The 17,518-nt window shown below is 35.6% G+C and overlaps 1 protein-coding gene across 3 annotated transcripts in view; it reads left to right on the forward strand.

The window, feature by feature from the left end:
* The window catches only part of LOC123869925, a 206,677-nt gene that overhangs the window by 173,336 nt on the left and 15,823 nt on the right, over positions 1-17,518 (forward strand). For all 3 annotated transcript variants that reach the window (XM_045913042.1, XM_045913023.1, XM_045913033.1), the window contains exons 5-6: positions 1,255-1,422; positions 6,098-6,296. In XM_045913042.1, coding sequence (XP_045768998.1) covers positions 1,255-1,422; positions 6,098-6,296 — 367 coding nt within the window. The remainder of the gene's footprint in view (positions 1-1,254; positions 1,423-6,097; positions 6,297-17,518) is intronic.

The raw sequence follows: 17,518 nt of genomic DNA on the forward strand, positions 1-17,518 counted from the left end.
TCTTCATTTTTATATTTTAAGTTTCGCATTCGTGTCAGCTCATTCATAATTATTAAGTTAATGCATCAGAAGATATCAAAGCATTTCAATTAATAAGACAAAATTAGTTTTTGGGAAATCTTTAGCCTCCCTACTTGATTGATAAAATAGCGAGATATTCGGTAGTATTTATGAGACACCTCCTGCGAATGCTCTCGAACGTGTCCCATATAAACGAAGCTAAGTCATTACATTATTAATTTAACCTTCACCCAATTTACTCAATGATTTTTTAAACATATTATAGAAACTAATATCGGCGTGTTTTTGTCAAATTTCTGTAAACCATGCAATTTCAAAGTCGGGCTTAAAAATTTACATACAAATTTTTGATTCCGTGTATCATTGAAAATACTTAGTTTTCGTTTGTATAGAGTGTGCTCGGAAGAATAGAATAGAATAGAATAGAATAAAATAAAATTTATTCGTTGAAACCGACACATAAACATAGTATTACAAATAAAGACGCTTATACAAAACTAGAACACACTAAATGAACACACTGGAAGACACTAATCTAAGCCCATAAGTTGACAATCCAATAAGCAGTGGCCTGGTATCAATCTCTAATCTTCTCAAAATCCCTTGAGAATCAAAAATTCAATTTCAGTAGCACTTTTTTATTCGTGTTTATAAAATACTTAATCCTGTACCTGCTAGTTCCCAAATTGGTAGTCACCGAAAGGATACCAATTAGGTATTAATTTTTTATGCAAGGTTAAGGCGCTTACGGGCCCATTAAGAGAATATTTTGAAGTGAGTTATTATGTGGAAAATAAACAGGCTTTAAATGGCTTACTGCTTTTATTCTGTCCTTCTATTTGAAACAAAATATCATTATGACTTTTTTCGTTTTCAAAATCTTTTACCTCAATTATAATTTTAATACACTTGGGAAGACATTCTACTAATGTAATAAAATTATATGTGTTTTTGTTTATTGGTTTGTCGTTCAATCACGCCACAACGGAGCAAAAAAAACGGCGTGTTTTTTTTCGCATTGATGTAGTTTAAGACCTGGATAGTGACATACGCTAGTTTTATACCAGAAAATTTGATTTAAAAAAAACTTAATACCACGTGGACGCAGATGCGAATATTATTAGGTACTAAATGTTAAGGAGAAAGACAAGAACTAATTACAAAAATCATGGTTTCCCTTAAACTTACTCTTGACTTCGTTTATATCTCATCTTTATTTTTATTCTTCAACAGGGCGTCAAAATAAAAATGGACGATGCAGGCAACATACTCATCAGACGCTACTCCAAGAGTAACGTGATTGTGAAGAGTACAGCCGCTACCAGCAATGACGAAACGGCGATAGGACAAGACATCATCAAACTACCGGGCTACGCACTTGAACAAGAGAAAATATTTAAGGTGAGGAATCACTATTGAATTACTTTTACAAAAAAAAAATCGGACGAATTGAGAACCTCCTCTTTTTTTGGAAGTCGGTTAAAAATAGTGATCTATCTTTAATTGAAGACGATAATGCAAGGAAATAATTCAAAAACTTTCGGTCTAACGTCAGTATTAATAAAGATAGAAAAAAAATGAGATTATGAATGCTTAATCAGATAGATTAATATTATAATAGTAATATTGAGTTTTATGAAAATTTGTAAATAAACAACCGAAGTATGAAATTTAATTTTCTGGTTAAAATTATCGTTGAAAATATAAAATTAGTCACACTTCATGTCATCCAAATTAACGATGAAACAGTATTTAATAAATAGCTGCTTAAAAAATGATGATTTACGAAATTTCAATAATCGCCCATAGCAATGAATTCTAGCGCTCATTACCTACAATTTACAACAATGCGGTGTCGTAATGTACATAATTTTAAACAATTTTCGCCTTTACTGCGCACAGAATAATGACGACATAATAAAGTTAATGTAAACTTAAATACCACTTTGCTTTGTCCATGTATACGAAATGGGTGTATACGTGTAATCATTTCCGTCAAGATGAATGCCTTTATACAGTGAAATTTCGAAACTTGGACTATTAATTTCACGGTTGCCCGCATAATTGTCCGGCGTGCTTGCTAGCTATGATAATTTTAAGGAGGCGTTACGATTTTATTAACAAACAAATACCCCCATTTGACATTCCGCTTTTGCGAGTGCTGCAACTATTTCTAAATTAATTTGTTTATATTAACTACTTATTTTCTTAATTTATATAGATTATGATCACGTGAAACTGAGTAAATTATCTTTTAATCTTTAATCTATGTTGCATGTACCTTCAATCCTTAGGTACTGGTGATTCTTTCTATCAATCTTTAGCTCAAAAGACATTAGTATCTTTCCTTATTTATTTATAGACTAATGTGTAATGGTTTACCAAATTTAACTTTTGAGTTTTGCCCTGTTAACCTGTTTGTGGCTTGTATGATCCATAAATATTTTTGCTATACTCATTTTATTAAATTTTACATACTTCCAGGATTCCAGATTATTGGTTCTATATACCGTATAAATTAAATATAAGCCAATGACTTCAAATAAAAAAACTACCTAGAATACCTAATCGAAAATACGGCGAAACACTTCGAGAAAAAGGTACTACGTAGCGCCCCGGCCGCCGTTTGGCTCGTCTTGGCGGGGGCACTGCCGTGCCCCCTGATAGAAAAAAAGCAGTCTAATATAAAAAACAAAGAAATTGTAGCACTATAATAAACTACTAATGATACCGTAATAAAATCAGCAGCATCTAAAGTTATGTGATTATTACTACGTACCGCAGTGGTCGTCTCAAGTGCATCACGATCGGGTATGCACGACTCTTGGCCCTGACATTGCTTCATAATTTTTGTTGATTGTCTTACGAAATTTCACGATTCACTTTCTTAATACGTTCTTGATGATTATGATGTTCCATTTGTTTTAGTCGTGGTGCCCTTAATATGCTTTCCTTCATTATTATTCCTGCTACTTTTGTTTTTTTCTGGTTCGCGTATGAGAGCCCATCCTTACGCATCAATCCCACAGGCAGAAATCTACTGTTCAACATGTCAAAGTTCAGTGTTATGCATTCACTCTAACCTAAGTCATGGTTTCATCTTTTCACGTACAAAATCAGTTAAACGCGACGGGATAAAAATGCAACTTCTTGTGTTTTTATCTTTGATTGGAAAATACAGCGAAACGCAAAACTCTTCTATCTCTAGAAATTTTGCAAGAATTTCAACATTCTATTATTTTCTTCAGATCTTCTCTATATTGCAAAATTGGCTTGCCCAATAAAAACCATCTGCAACATACTAGTTTACTAATTGGGTCAATTCAAACAATAGAGAATTCACTTCCTAGTCGAATGCAAAACGTTCATTAGTAATTCATACACCATTAACTACCGTTTATGTAATAGTGAGAACAATGCAAAAGATAGCACCGTTCAGGAAAAGAATAGTCATTGCCTCACTTATTTTGTTTAGAGTTAAGGACTAGATACGATTTCCGTGAGAAAGCAAATCTGAACCTGACCACCTGCAAATCCAGTCCACTAACTTTTATAGGAATTTGGGCTTTCTTTTCGACTTTTCAGTTTGATTGATATTTGAATCAGGCCAATACAATTTCACCATCTTTTTTATAGTACGCTTTCTTGAGTGAGATTGCAATTCCAACACCTTGAGTCAAACAATGTCTATCGGTAATGCGCCAAATTGGTCTATTGATCAAAGTAGGTATAATCATTATCACCATCATCATTATCAATAGCGACCTATACAATATTATGTCCACAGCTGGACATAGGTCTCATGAAGAGCCTTGCGCTACAGTCATTTCTTCAGGTGGCTTGGTACATTGAACTTGTGTTTTTTGTGTTGGTTATGGGAGGACATTCCAATAATTCGATAAAAATCACACTAATATTATAAAGGCGAAAGTTTGTATGTGTGTGTGTGTGTGTGTGTGTGTGTGTGTGTGTGTGTGTGTATGTTTGTTACTCCTTCACGCAAAAACTACTGGACGGATTTTGCTGAAATTCGGAATGGAGATAGATAATATCCTGGATTAGCACATAAGCTACTTTTTATCCCGGAAAACCAAAGAGTTCCCACGGGATTTCGAAAAACCTAAATCCACGCGGACGAAGTCGCGGGCGTCAGCTAGTATTTAAATAATACCTGCGTTTCTGAGTGACGCCAATACTCGGTCCATTTATTAATTCAATGTATTTTATTGATTCACAATAAGGAAAACTGTTATTTGGGGCTGTTTGATTTTGGCCCACGACTTGCGTGGGTAAGTCTCTACTCTCTATATATAAGTCTGTATGAAGTACGCGGTCGGCTTTGTAAAGATAGGATCAACGTTTCTGTTCCCGGGCTCTGTCAAACCAATTTCGGGAAGCTCGTTAGATGGGCCACAGCAGCTGTGCCTGTAGCAATCGTTGGGTAACCCAATAGGCCAGATACAATTTCATTAATGCAACTTACGCAGCTATTTTATCGTTGATCTCGAAATTGAATGGTTAATTTAATCCAAATCGTTTTAGAAAAGTACTTGCTTGGAAGATTTAAAATTTTGGTTGGTGATTTGCAGGCAATTTAGCTGGCAGAAAAAACTACGTACTTTTGTTATCCGGCGGTTTAAGTTAGGTTTGGGTGAAGAAAATTTTAAAATTGCTGAGTTTTTCATTTCGTTTACAATCACAGATTACATTAGGTATAGCAATATTGATATCCCGTTGGGGCACGGTAATTTACGGGTTGATAGTGAGACGGTGGATTTCAGGAACAAAATCTAGCTTTTATCTACGATTAAAATTTCGCTTTGCATACAATATTTCACATAATATTATTAAAATTATTTGCGCGGGCAAGCCGCTATAAAATATTCTGCAGTAATTTTGGTTTCCCCTGATTAGATCCTAGTCTTAGATATATTGCAATAATTTTTTTTTTTTAATATAAATAATCAGCATAAAAACTAACAATATCGACTATCGCACAGACAGCTAGTCGTAAGCTACGTACATTGAATTTACCCGAAAAGCAAGCCTGTTTTAAGTATGTTTATGAACAGCCCTAATGTAAATAATCATATCAAAGATGAACTGACTATGAAGTAACAGCAAGCAGCGAGCGGCGGCTAACCGTTTGTTTTTTTCATTACCGAACTATGCTTCGTTTTGTAATATTAATCTGATAACATCTTCGAGTGTATTAAATCATTTGACTTCATCTATTTATAACGATTGTATGACGCCTCTAAAACCATGACCTTTTATTTTTGTTATACCGTCGAATATGTTTAAAAATAGTATTTATGTTTACAAAAACAGTTAAAATTAGATATTATTGAATAATGTAATTATAAGAACAAATGTTATTTACTGCGGGTTTCTTCATTAAATTTATCGCTCAGCGCATTTCTAATTAAAATCTTGTTATGTTGCCGCCAAAGTTTTAATAAAACGTATCCTTGAGTATTCGTTTCTGTTAGTAAATAAAATAGAACGAAGCATTTTCAAAAAATTTAAGTTATTATGAGCATAAATTACAATGAGCTCGTAACATGGCGGCCTTCGCGGGTCCATGGTTGCACCTCTCTATGTTGAAATCCTCATTTCTGAGTTCCTCCCTGACGAGTCCCGACCATTTTTACGGTACCGAATTTTAGCCACGGTGGCCAACATCAACGAAGACTAACTAGCTATGCAAGAGATAATATTGTAAATACGGGTGCACTTTATTCCCTCACTCTCATGAACACCAAGACCAAGATTTTATTGAGATTAATATCCCAATAAAATCTTGGTGTTTTATTGGGTCTCACTTGGTGAGATTCTTTTATCAAAACAAAAATAAAACACACGCCATTAAAATATCGCTTGCTTTTATGGGGAATGAAAATATCGTGAGGAAACTTGCATAGCTGAAAATTCTCTATAATGTTTTTAAATGTGTTTGAAGTCCAATTCGAACTTAGCCAGCATAACTATTCTAAGACCCTATTTAGTAGTGGGCTGGGTTGAGATGATGATGTTGGTGATTATTATTAAACTCTACATTTTCATTGTTTGACAGCTATTCGACATGAAAAAATTCCAATCCAACGTGAACCGGGAGCTACGCCGCGCATATCCAGACCGCAGAAGACTTGAGACGCAGTGCTTGAGCGCAATCTCCTTCGTCAAGGCGGACAACGAGCTGCTAGAGTGCCCTATCTGGGTTCTAATCATCAATGTTGTTGCCATGGACATGCTGAAATCGAAGCTGCCTCCGGGTAAGTCAGTAAATATAGCATAACCACTACATCATTGTTTGACAGTCAGAAAGTGTACAATAGTACCCAATTGGAATAAATGATTTTGACTTTGACTTTATCAAGGCTCACATCAGTGTATCCGTGTCTCGGGTATGACCCCAAGGTTCATACAGTTTTTGGGAGAATTGAATTAGCTATTTCTTAGTATGAAATTAATTTGATTAGGTAATAAAAATTCCTTTTAATGATACTGCCACAAGTAAAAACTACCTGAAGAATATTACTTCGCAAACGTATCTAAGTATTTGTCATGGTTTGCATCACTTCCTTTTTCATTGATATTGGTTTTAGGGATTTCCACAATATAGTTTTTTTTATCTGCTTAAACCCACAACGTTAGTTCGTACATATTATGTAGGCTAATTTTATTTTGTTGTACATTTTAAAAGTTTTCATAGTTCACCTATATTTTATTAATTTAAAACAGTTCTTTATTAAGCAGCCAGTATTCTTGGCACCATTCCACGCGGGCATGATTTGTATAGTAATTAGATAAGGCTAGCTTTAAGTTTTATTGTAATATTTTCAATAAAAAAAAAAACAGTTCTGCTAGTAGTTTATAAAATGATATACCTATTATAGACAGTCATGTTACTAAGTAATGCTACAAGCATGACCATATAATAATAACATAGTATGCTCACCTTTCATTTATTATTCGCTAGTTTTTAGAAACAAGTTCCATTTTTGTCATACAGGAACTACACACGACTATGTCCGGGTCTCTAATGTTTAGCGACCTTCGTGTGTTACTTTTTTCTCTTCTAGGTATGTAGGTATTACATGACTATATAGCCTGCAATAAGTAACCTTTTACTTACTATTATATATGCTGTCAAGTATGCAATTGCATATTCGTGTACATTATATTTAGCCCTTGCGTTGTAATAACATAATGTCTTTAGAAGTTAGCTACATATCATAGAGGTAATTTTGAAAGTCTTTACAAGTGAAGATGATGCAAATTTTAAACTTTATATTAAAAGAAAATTACATGAAATATCCACACACATTATTTTTTCATCATTGCGCATTGCATTAATAAAATTGTTGTAACTTTTTTAAGTAAGTTCTTTTTTTTTTAAGATAGATTACCTAATGATTTATTTTTCGTAAGAAACCTTGGAAATGATTTAATATTCTAATCCCCAAATACAAAATTGCACATCCTTTACCTTGATATTTGAAAATCTTTTGCTCACGCTGATCATTATCGAATTTTATAATACTACCTATTTACCATATTAGAAAAAATTACCAAATTCGCCAATCTCTATCAACAGCGAAAGTGGTTCTTTGGCCTGTACTGTTTTATAGTTCACTAGAGGATGCCCACGACTTCATCCGCGTGAATTTAGGTTTTTGAAGATCCCGTGGGAACTGTTTAATTTTCCGGGATAAAATGCCTATGTCAATTACAGGGACGCATGCTACCTCGGTACCAAATTTCATACAAATCGGTTAAGCGGATGGGTTTTTAGGAATCCCGTGGGAACTCTTTGATTTTCCGGGATAAAAAGTAGCCTATGTCCGTTCCGGATATAAGCTAACCCTGTACCAAATTTCGTCAGAATCAGCTAAACTGTTGGGCCGTGAAAAGGTAGCAGACAGACAGACAGACAGACACACTTTCGCATTTCTAATATTAGTAGGGACTAGATGATGCCCGCGACTTCGTACGCGTGGATGTAGGTTTTCAAAAATCCCGTGAGAACTCTGCTTTTAGTTTTTAGAAAGTTTGTTAGAGAGTTTGATTCAAATGAGAACCAAACGTTTATGTGGAGATCACTGGAGAGCTCGCTAGGGAAACTTCTCCTAATGCACCCAATTTTATTTTAAATCATTACCTACTACATATATTCGTAGTCGGTAATCAAGGCGTAAATAGCTACCGTCAGATTCATCATAAAGTGATTATTGTATTTTTTGTGGAAGAACTGTTTTCGCTTTAATCTATAATGACTGTAGGACTTATTTGTTTCAAGGCTATAAAGTTATTGTTTCCACTCAAGTTCAGTAAGCTTGCGGGCATAAAAGTGCATTGAAGAAGTACATTAACGGTAGAGCAAGGGAAAAATTAATGATTTTCATAAAATAAACTCTAGCGTAAACTGCGTAATAGCGTAAAATATATGTAAGAACTACTCTGAAGTAGATGGAGTAAATGTGATAACTAAGTAATGTACGAATACTTTTGAATAGAGGTGTTGCGTGGTGTATTTTTGACTACGCATGTCAATCGACCACGATTGTTAAGCAAAGTAGACCCAAGTCGGCAACTGGATGGGTGACCGTCTTTGGACATCTTAATTTGGCCCTTTCGTTTACATCGTGCGTCCTATTATCACTAACATCTGATAATAACTGGAACTAAATTTCGTTCTCTTTCGTTTAGAACTAACTAGTTTATAACTAACTAACCAGTTTTTGAGATAGCTTTAACTTTGACCACCCCCCATTTCGTTATATTTAAGATAAAATAAAATAAAACATATATTTATACTCTACTAAATGAGTTGTAAACAATGATACTCCACATGCTAGGGTAATAATTTTTTTATTCCCTCTCCTTTTTTATGTATAGTATGAGCCCCCTTGAAAAATAATTTAATTGAATTTCTAATTCAATATTTGGTTTTGGATCAACGTTCTTCACCAAATTTTCAGATTTGTAACTTTTTTTTTACGAGCTAGAGACCTGTGACCGGCGGACAAACAAACAGACAGCAGAGTGACATTAATAGGGCTCCGTTTTTACGTGGTTTCTACTCTTTGGGTACGGAACTCTAAAATAAGCGTCACGAAAAGTCGCAAAAACGTTTATTGATTCGTCCTGCTACTAAACCTAGAACACATCACACATAATTAAGAATTCGAATATTTTAAACAACTTTTTTACGCGGTAGTAACTTTTTGTACAAATTATGAAGCTATGCCCCAACATCCTTCGCTTCGTATAAAAATTCCTTTAACGTTTGTAACAATGCTATTAGTTTTGTAACACTCATGCGATGAATTCTTTAGTTAGATAAACATCTAAACTCTAAATTAACTAATTAATTTGTTAGCAAACATGCTTGCATTATTCATATCAGTCGTAAATAACGTGACGTGAAATCGTTTGTAGATTCGTGTAGAAATACTCATAGGTATGCATAACTAGCACATTTCCCGCAACTTTGCCCACTTGGATTTTGATTTTTATATAGCTACCCCTTCTTAGTGAGGGGTCTACGTTATATAGAGAAAACATCTTCTTCTTCTTCGAAGTCATAACATTCTTAGCAGCATGGTCGTGGTTACCACGAAGTGACATCATTAGGGGCAGATGCTAATCGCCTCACAAGCATTCGCCACGTCTCCCTGCCTGGTGCAAGGGACCACCCTCAGACAGACTTAATTTGGTCGATCCATCCATTGCATGGGCTAATTTCCTCACCCACTGGTACTTTGCCCTGCGGTACAAGATCCTCAGAGGAGATTGCAGGTACCTTCTCTGAAAGAAAAACCACAAGTACATGCAAAATCATAGGTATCTAAACCTAGTGCAATTGTTTGAGCTGAACATTGATTGATATGTCCGTCAGTTTCTCCTTATATATTATGACGAAGCAGAAGAAGAAGACCCGAGAACTCTAATTATTTGAGGAATGATTGATAAAAGCTGCAAGTTAATAAATGGTGAACCCTCTACATTGCCAATCAATATGACACCTATAAGTTACATCAATTTAATTATTATTAACCTGATTAATCATTAATTCATTAAAGTGCTGATAGGTACTATTACCTTAGTAGGGAGGTACAAGCAGTCCAAAATACCTCTATTGTAGTTTAGGTACGTACTTATAAGTATTATTGTAAATTGAATATTATTGTAAATTGAACAATTGAAAAGAGCAATCGCCGAGTTTCTTGCTGGTTCTTCTCGGTAGGAACGGCATTCCGAACCAGTGGTAAATTATTTGACGATTCAAAAGCACTTGTAAAAGTTTATTTGAATAAAAATCTGTTCTATTCTATTCTATAGATAGTAAAATATAGATTCTGTTCAGTAGTACCACGTACCATGCCGTTTCATCATTGCATTAATTTAGTTTTTTTTACAAGAGGCATAACCTTTAAGTACTACCTTTATCTACTAATGAATGCGCATTGACCGCAAAGTCATAGTATAATAGCTCAAGAAAAACTGAAAAAAGAACAAGAAATCGTTTCGTCCAACTCATTTTATTACCTTGGGCCGGCTGGACCACGAGCGTGTAGGTGCTTCCGCATTCTAAAAAGCTATTATGTCAAAAACACGACGAAAAGTAGGCGCTTGTACTACCATAGAATAAATTAATTAGGTAGTAGGTACATTATTATCTTACAATTATAATCTAGATAATGCGAGTGCACGACTTCGTCCGTTTGGATATAGGTTTTTTCTTTAAATCCCGTAGGAATTCAGTGATTTTCTGTGATAAAAAGTAGCCAGGATACAAGCTATCTTTGTACCAAATGTTGCGGGCACCATCCAGTGTTATACATATTAGGGCCATGTGTCATAGAGATCTCGCTTTATTCTAAAAGTACCTAGCCTTGGTCCGATACTGCACTGTAGTTAGTCAAGTGAAAAATTATTTAAAGCTCACTCTACAGCGCTAAATAATAATGTTTCATCTAGAAAATAGCTCCTAAATGTAGCGTGCTCTCATCATTAAAAGAACAAATCTCCTTCTGGTAGAACCAAAGAGCAATCAAAGGAAAAATCGCAAATAAAAGGTTTCTACAATACAAATTGTAGAGAATAAATTGCTTCAAAGTTGACAGAGACACACTGTTTCGAAGATGGTGCCATAGTTTAGTTTGTTATTAAGCAGAATAAGAATTCCATTCAAGTGATGTACACTGAATAACAATTCTCAAATTATTTACATCAATTGGAGTCTTATACAGCGTCTATTCCACAGTCGATTGTCTAGACTCTAGACTTTAGAATTTTTAATATAGAATTCTACATTACGGACTACGGTCAAAGTCAAAGTCAAAATCAAAGTAGGTACAATAAAATTGTACTCCTTTTGATGGTCGAAATTGTTAAATTTGTACGATATAGTGGTGATAATTAATTACGTACGTTACGAGCCCACAACAAACTCAGCCGGGTATTCTTTTTTTAGTATCATCATTTTACAAAATACGGTCACAGTAAATTATACCTTCACTCTGAGATAGCTTGGATTCTTACATTCATGAAAGTAGTAGATCGTCAATAAGCGACTAGTTATGAAGTTTGTATTGGTCAGTTTTCAACTTCATCAATTGATATCAACTCGAGAAGTCAACGCTAATTTCAGTGACGATTTTGATTAGGACTAAGTACTCCAAAACCTACATTCAAAGATGTTATTTTGTTTCCGATATTTTAACTGTTAATTTATTCACGAACTCACCCAGACTTTGCAAGTAGTGGTGGCAATAATGCTGTAATGCAACTGAAATCGCACTGAAATCCATCTTATAACTAAACTTCGAAATGGATCTCAGTGTGATCAGTTATATGAGCTACAATACAGATGCGGATTGCGATTTTATTTTTTACCATTTATACAAGACTAGCCGATGCCCGCGACTTCGCCCGCGTGGATTTAGGTTTTTCAAAATCCCGTGGGAACTTTTTTATTTTCCGGGATAAAAAGTAGCCTATGTGCTAATCCAGGATATTATCTATCTCCATTCCAAATTTCAGCCAAATCCGTCCAGTGGTTTTTGCGTGAAGGAGTAACAAACATACACACACACACACACACACACACACACACACACACACACACACACACACACACACACACACACACACACACACACACACACACACACACACACACACACACACACACATACAAACTTTCGCCTTTATAATATTAGTGTGATAAGTGCCGCTTCAACGCAATATCTTTATTTATTAGAAGTCCATTGTAGTAACATTACAAGGACACTATAGAAAATCAGTCACGCGTCATCGATATATCCACTCATTAATTACCATTGAATACATTTTGCGGAGAAAACACACATGTGTGTATGAGATAATATGACCGTGATTGAAGCTATTCCAATGTTGTTGCCACCGAAATCAGATTGAGTATAGAAGTGTTAAAAAGCGTTAGATTGTAGCCGCGCTGAGGGGCAGTGACCCATCATCATGCATTATTTTAAAAGTAGAGTTCTTCGCATAGCGTAACAGTTGAAGTTTCATTGCTTTGGATGCTACAGATACAGAATGGCTACGTTGTTTCGAATTAAGGGGCTGCGTAGACGAGGGGCTGTCTACGATTAACAAAAGCCCGTCATCTTTTACTTATTTTTTGCCGTACTAATCAATCGTGTGGGTTATGCTAGGCAGTTCGTGACAAGTGTTCAATTTTCGTCTCTGCGAATTATAGTCCGTCGTCTGGACCGGCCTAATTTCTATGAGAATGTGCCTCAAAATCGGTGGCACGTGGCCCCCGACTTAAAGAACTTAAAGATAACTTAGTTATTTCTATTACTATTTAGAGTTCTGTGGTTGTTACCTTGTCTCAGACCTCCAGAGACCACAGGCCCAGCTTTGCAACACAACAATGAACCGACCTCAACACTTATCATTAAGAAACGGCTAACGAACAAAATTTAATTTTTATCATGCAACGTTCTCACGCCAAACTGTAAATGTACCTACATTTTGAACAACGTCGCTTCGGCCTTGGCTGGTAAAGTTTTCATAACTAGAGAAAATACAATTCTGATTTGTCTAATTTAGATGATTTGAGTTTGTAAACTAAAGTTTAGAACAACTTCCACAAAGTGTTAGTTATGGGATTAATTTTGGAACTCTAATTAAGACTTACATAACTTTGAAACTGAATTTGACAAACCACCACACAGACTTCAATTTCTAAAATGCCTCCAATATTTCATTGAGTTTGAATATTCAATTAAGGATACAAACTTAGTTTGTATAAAGCACGCTCCAAAGACACTCCTATTTAAAGTGATTGCTTAAGTAGAGACCCAACAGACCTATCTTTAAAGAAATAATTTTAATTAACGAACAAATCGTTTCAAAAATGAACTGGTTCGTGCACGGGCAAGGTGATTACTTGTATATCGGCTTTTACTTCCGGAACGATGGAGTCATTGATAAATGGGAAACGTAGAAGATTTTTAATAATAATGATAAAGCCCAAATTATTAATTCTATACAATACAAAGTTCAATAATTCCTGTGCAAGCATTATTATTTGTTGAAAATCAACATTGTACACTAAAAAGAGAGGTTCAACCCCTCATTGGCTTACTAACTGAGCACAGTCTCCCCTCAGAATGAGAAGGAATTAGGTCATAGTCCGCTACGCCAGCCTAGTGCGAATTGGCAGACTTCACATACCTTTTGAGAACAATACGGAAAACTCCCAGGCATGTAGGTTTCCTCGCGATGTTTTCCTTCACCGTTAAAGCAAGCGATATTTAATTGCAAAAATGCACGTAGCTCCAAATACTTAGACGTGCATGACAGGGATCAAACCCCCTACCTGCCGTATAGGAGGTGGATGTCCTTACCACTAGACTATCACGGCTCTATTTACGTAGTCCAATCTAATATCAAAACAAATATTTTCATTTCGAGTAATCTTATAACAAATTGCTCGTCTGATTTAGTTCTCACAGCGCGCAACCGCACCAGCTCTGCGCTTCTTTAGTAGCTCGCTTTATTGTTGTGCAACAATGTAATCTGACTCGATCTTATGATGTATTGCACCTCATTTCACTCAACTTTATGGCAAAAATTCTAACTTAACAAGATTTGACTCTACAAGTACCAATGGCGGCTCAACCCGCCTAGAGGCGCCATCAAGCGCATGGCGTAGATAATAATTTAAATGTGTGAAAAGTAATTTCTGCCAAATCTCAAGGTCACCTCTAACCTTACCAAAAAATACAATACAAGTTAGCCCTTGACTTCGAAATCGTGGTAACTGATAATGCAGTCTAAGATGGAAATTGACAAACTTGAAAGGGGTAGCTTGGGCAGTTTTTCAAACCCATACCCCTTACCGATTTCTACACGGAATCATACTGGAACGCAAAATCGCAAAGCGGTACGGCTTTGCCGGTAGGATAACTAGCCACAATCGTGGTCTCCCACCAGACTAGCCCAGAGAAAAAGAAATTAAAAATTGGGGAAATTTGGGAATTTTTAATATCTAAATTTTCGCCGAGAATTAAACCCTGAACCTCTCACTTATAAAAACCACAGTCGCAACAATGAACTAGAAATCTAAATTCAATAGGAAGGGTCTATTGGGCATGGCCGTTCTCAACCACCTCGTCGCTCTATGGCTTCACCATATTGCTGACTTAGCAACTAGTTAGGTAGCTATTCTAAATCCGATATTGGTTTTGTTCAAATCATACAGTATTTATGGGAAAGAAACCGCACAGTGAGATCCCGTGATTTCCCAGCCTGGATAAGATACGCGTCTAGATTTCCTGCAGCGGTTTCGCGGTCGAGCCTGTTTATCGGATGCAGAGCTCAAATAAATTTATTGATTTTAGATCTGTTCTCTTAAATCAAAAGTTATGTACGATCTAGATTTAATATAAGTTCGCTATTTATTATTACTTTCGTTTATACCACTAGCTTATAACCGCGATTTCGTCCTTGTTGAATTTATCTACTTGTTTAGATAAAAGTCTGCCTAACTATGTCCACCTTCAGCAAGTTATTTTTGTACCAAACATATTCTTTTTCTCTCTCTCTGCGTCATATTATTCCTCATTGATCCGTGACTCCTTTTCGTTACTCACATTAGATATCTATGTTCTAATGTTTTCTTGGAATTATAACGCGGTGGGTACCCAGATCCTCCCGTATTTATTATAATAAAGTCATATTGTTTGACTTGAAGCACGAAATTTTGACTTTTAGGTTATTATCAGATGTTGTGATAATAACCGCGACTGACGGATTAACGTGTTCTCTGAGGCACAGTAGGTGGGGGTGATCTGTGCAAGGAGGAAACGAATAGGGCAAATTTGGACCTCCAAAGTCGGTCACTTATCCAGTTACTGACCGGGGTCAACGTTACTTAAGCAGAAAGATTAATATTCACTGTCACAACAATGGAGATCTGTGATACAATACCTACCCACATTGTTACAAAGCTTTTAATTTCCTCTGACTGACATTTAGAGAAGATTGATTAAAAAGCTTAATAACTAGAACATCGTGATAACATCTTAACATAATGTCTAATGGTTTCAGTCTTTCGCATTGTTTTCAACGCTGTTTCTGTAACAGTATCAGTTGCTTTGTTAATATGGACATGTTCTGCGGACCGACAAATTTCGATTTCAACATGAAGGTCGATCTTGCTCGTGACTGGCTCTGGCATAACTAGATCGTCAGAATGGAATCATTTAGGACCACAGCACACACGATGCTTCTAGCATCAGCTATCGATAGTTTAGTGGCTTTTCGGAAGCTCGATGCCGCGATTAAACGCTCCACTCCGCACTCATAATATGTAACTATTATCTCCAGTCGCAGCGACCAAGTCGATTTTATTTAATATTTCAATACAGCAATCGAACGCAGAAAGTCGTCTAACAATCGCTAAAGCGCGCGTTTAAATACAGCAATCTGCTATATCAGGGGTCCCGCGTAAAATACTTGCAATGTCTTCACACAAAAGTTATTTTAATTGAATAAAAATAATATAGAAATATAATTTTCACAAAACTAATTATTAAAAGACAAATGTTTCGTTTAAAGGTTCCCGAACAGACCGACCGAAAGGGCTGACTGCCCTTTTGTAATGAATCGATGATTGTTTAAATGCAATAGTGCTGATAAAGAACTATCTGAGCACTTTTACTAGCAATGAGAGAAATGCAGGTAACAGATTGAACGCTGAAATCATTATGTCACAAAATCGCCGATCGCTAATACTAAAATCGTCGTGTCTGCTATGGCCCTTACAATAGCTCATTAGAGTGCACATTATGAATCTTAAATTAGCATTTGAAACGTTTAAAATGTTGGTCAAACAACAATCGTGACTGATTTTATGCGAAGTAGTTCAAATCGTCGTGTAAAGGAAGTGTTTTGCGATTGAAAAACAAAAGTGATCCAAATGCAAAATGGGATGTTGCAAATACCGCTCAGCTGTAAAGGTGATCGTATACTTGCCTACAACGAGACAATCACAGAGAGAAAATTGCTGCCATGGTAAAAAGGGGCACCTGACTGTCTATAGGTGTCAATCCTTTGAGGTGGAGAAACGCGGAGCAAAGACGAGTGACGGACGCACATTTTTATTCGACTGTCCAAAAAAAGAGTGTAATTTTTTCAGGGTCCGTGTATGTATATGTATGTGAGTTTTTTTATTCCACCATAACTTCTGAATGCTTGAACTTTGGTATGAAAAATGTGGTGTCGTTAGAATTATTATATCATCACGAGTAAAGAAAGAACTTCAATATAGCAGAGCAGTCGTGTTTTTTTAATTTTTGTAATCATTGGCCTAACGATTACTAAAATTAATAATTGATAATAATAATAAAAATCCTGCAGGTCTGCAGAATTCAAGATCATCAAATAGAATTATATAGAAGGCTCACAAAGGCATACATGGCAATGAAAGGGCTGACGAGATAGCCAAAGCCGGAGCTACTGTGTACAGTTATTAAAAATATATTCTTTATGTTTTTGTTATTATTAATCAGTAAAGAATACGAGATTTATGAAACCTAAATCAACATCCCTGTTTTTATATAAAATAGATACGAATAAGTAAATCTGTACCCGTTTATTTATTTCACTTCAAAATGCAGAATACATTAGGTTGGTTTCATGTGGGTTTATAATTCTTCAATTCAATAAAAAAAACCTTATATTTTTTTTATCCTTTGATACGGTAAAACTGTTTGAAGTTCTTATCAGCCAAAATGCTTTAATCTCTCATTTTATGAGGGTAATCCTGCATATGGCCTTTGAAACCCGTGTGCCATTTTAGAATTCAGGACATTGACTATATACTTACTAATCTGGATTCTAACTCCGTTCTAGCATACCTACATGGTGGTCCACACGATTTTGTACCTACATGAGCTTATCTTGTCCCTGTATATCTTTATCTAGAATCTAAGAA

This window comes from Maniola jurtina, chromosome 2, assembly GCF_905333055.1.
Source record: "Maniola jurtina chromosome 2, ilManJurt1.1, whole genome shotgun sequence".
Taxonomy (NCBI): Eukaryota; Metazoa; Arthropoda; class Insecta; order Lepidoptera; family Nymphalidae; genus Maniola; species Maniola jurtina.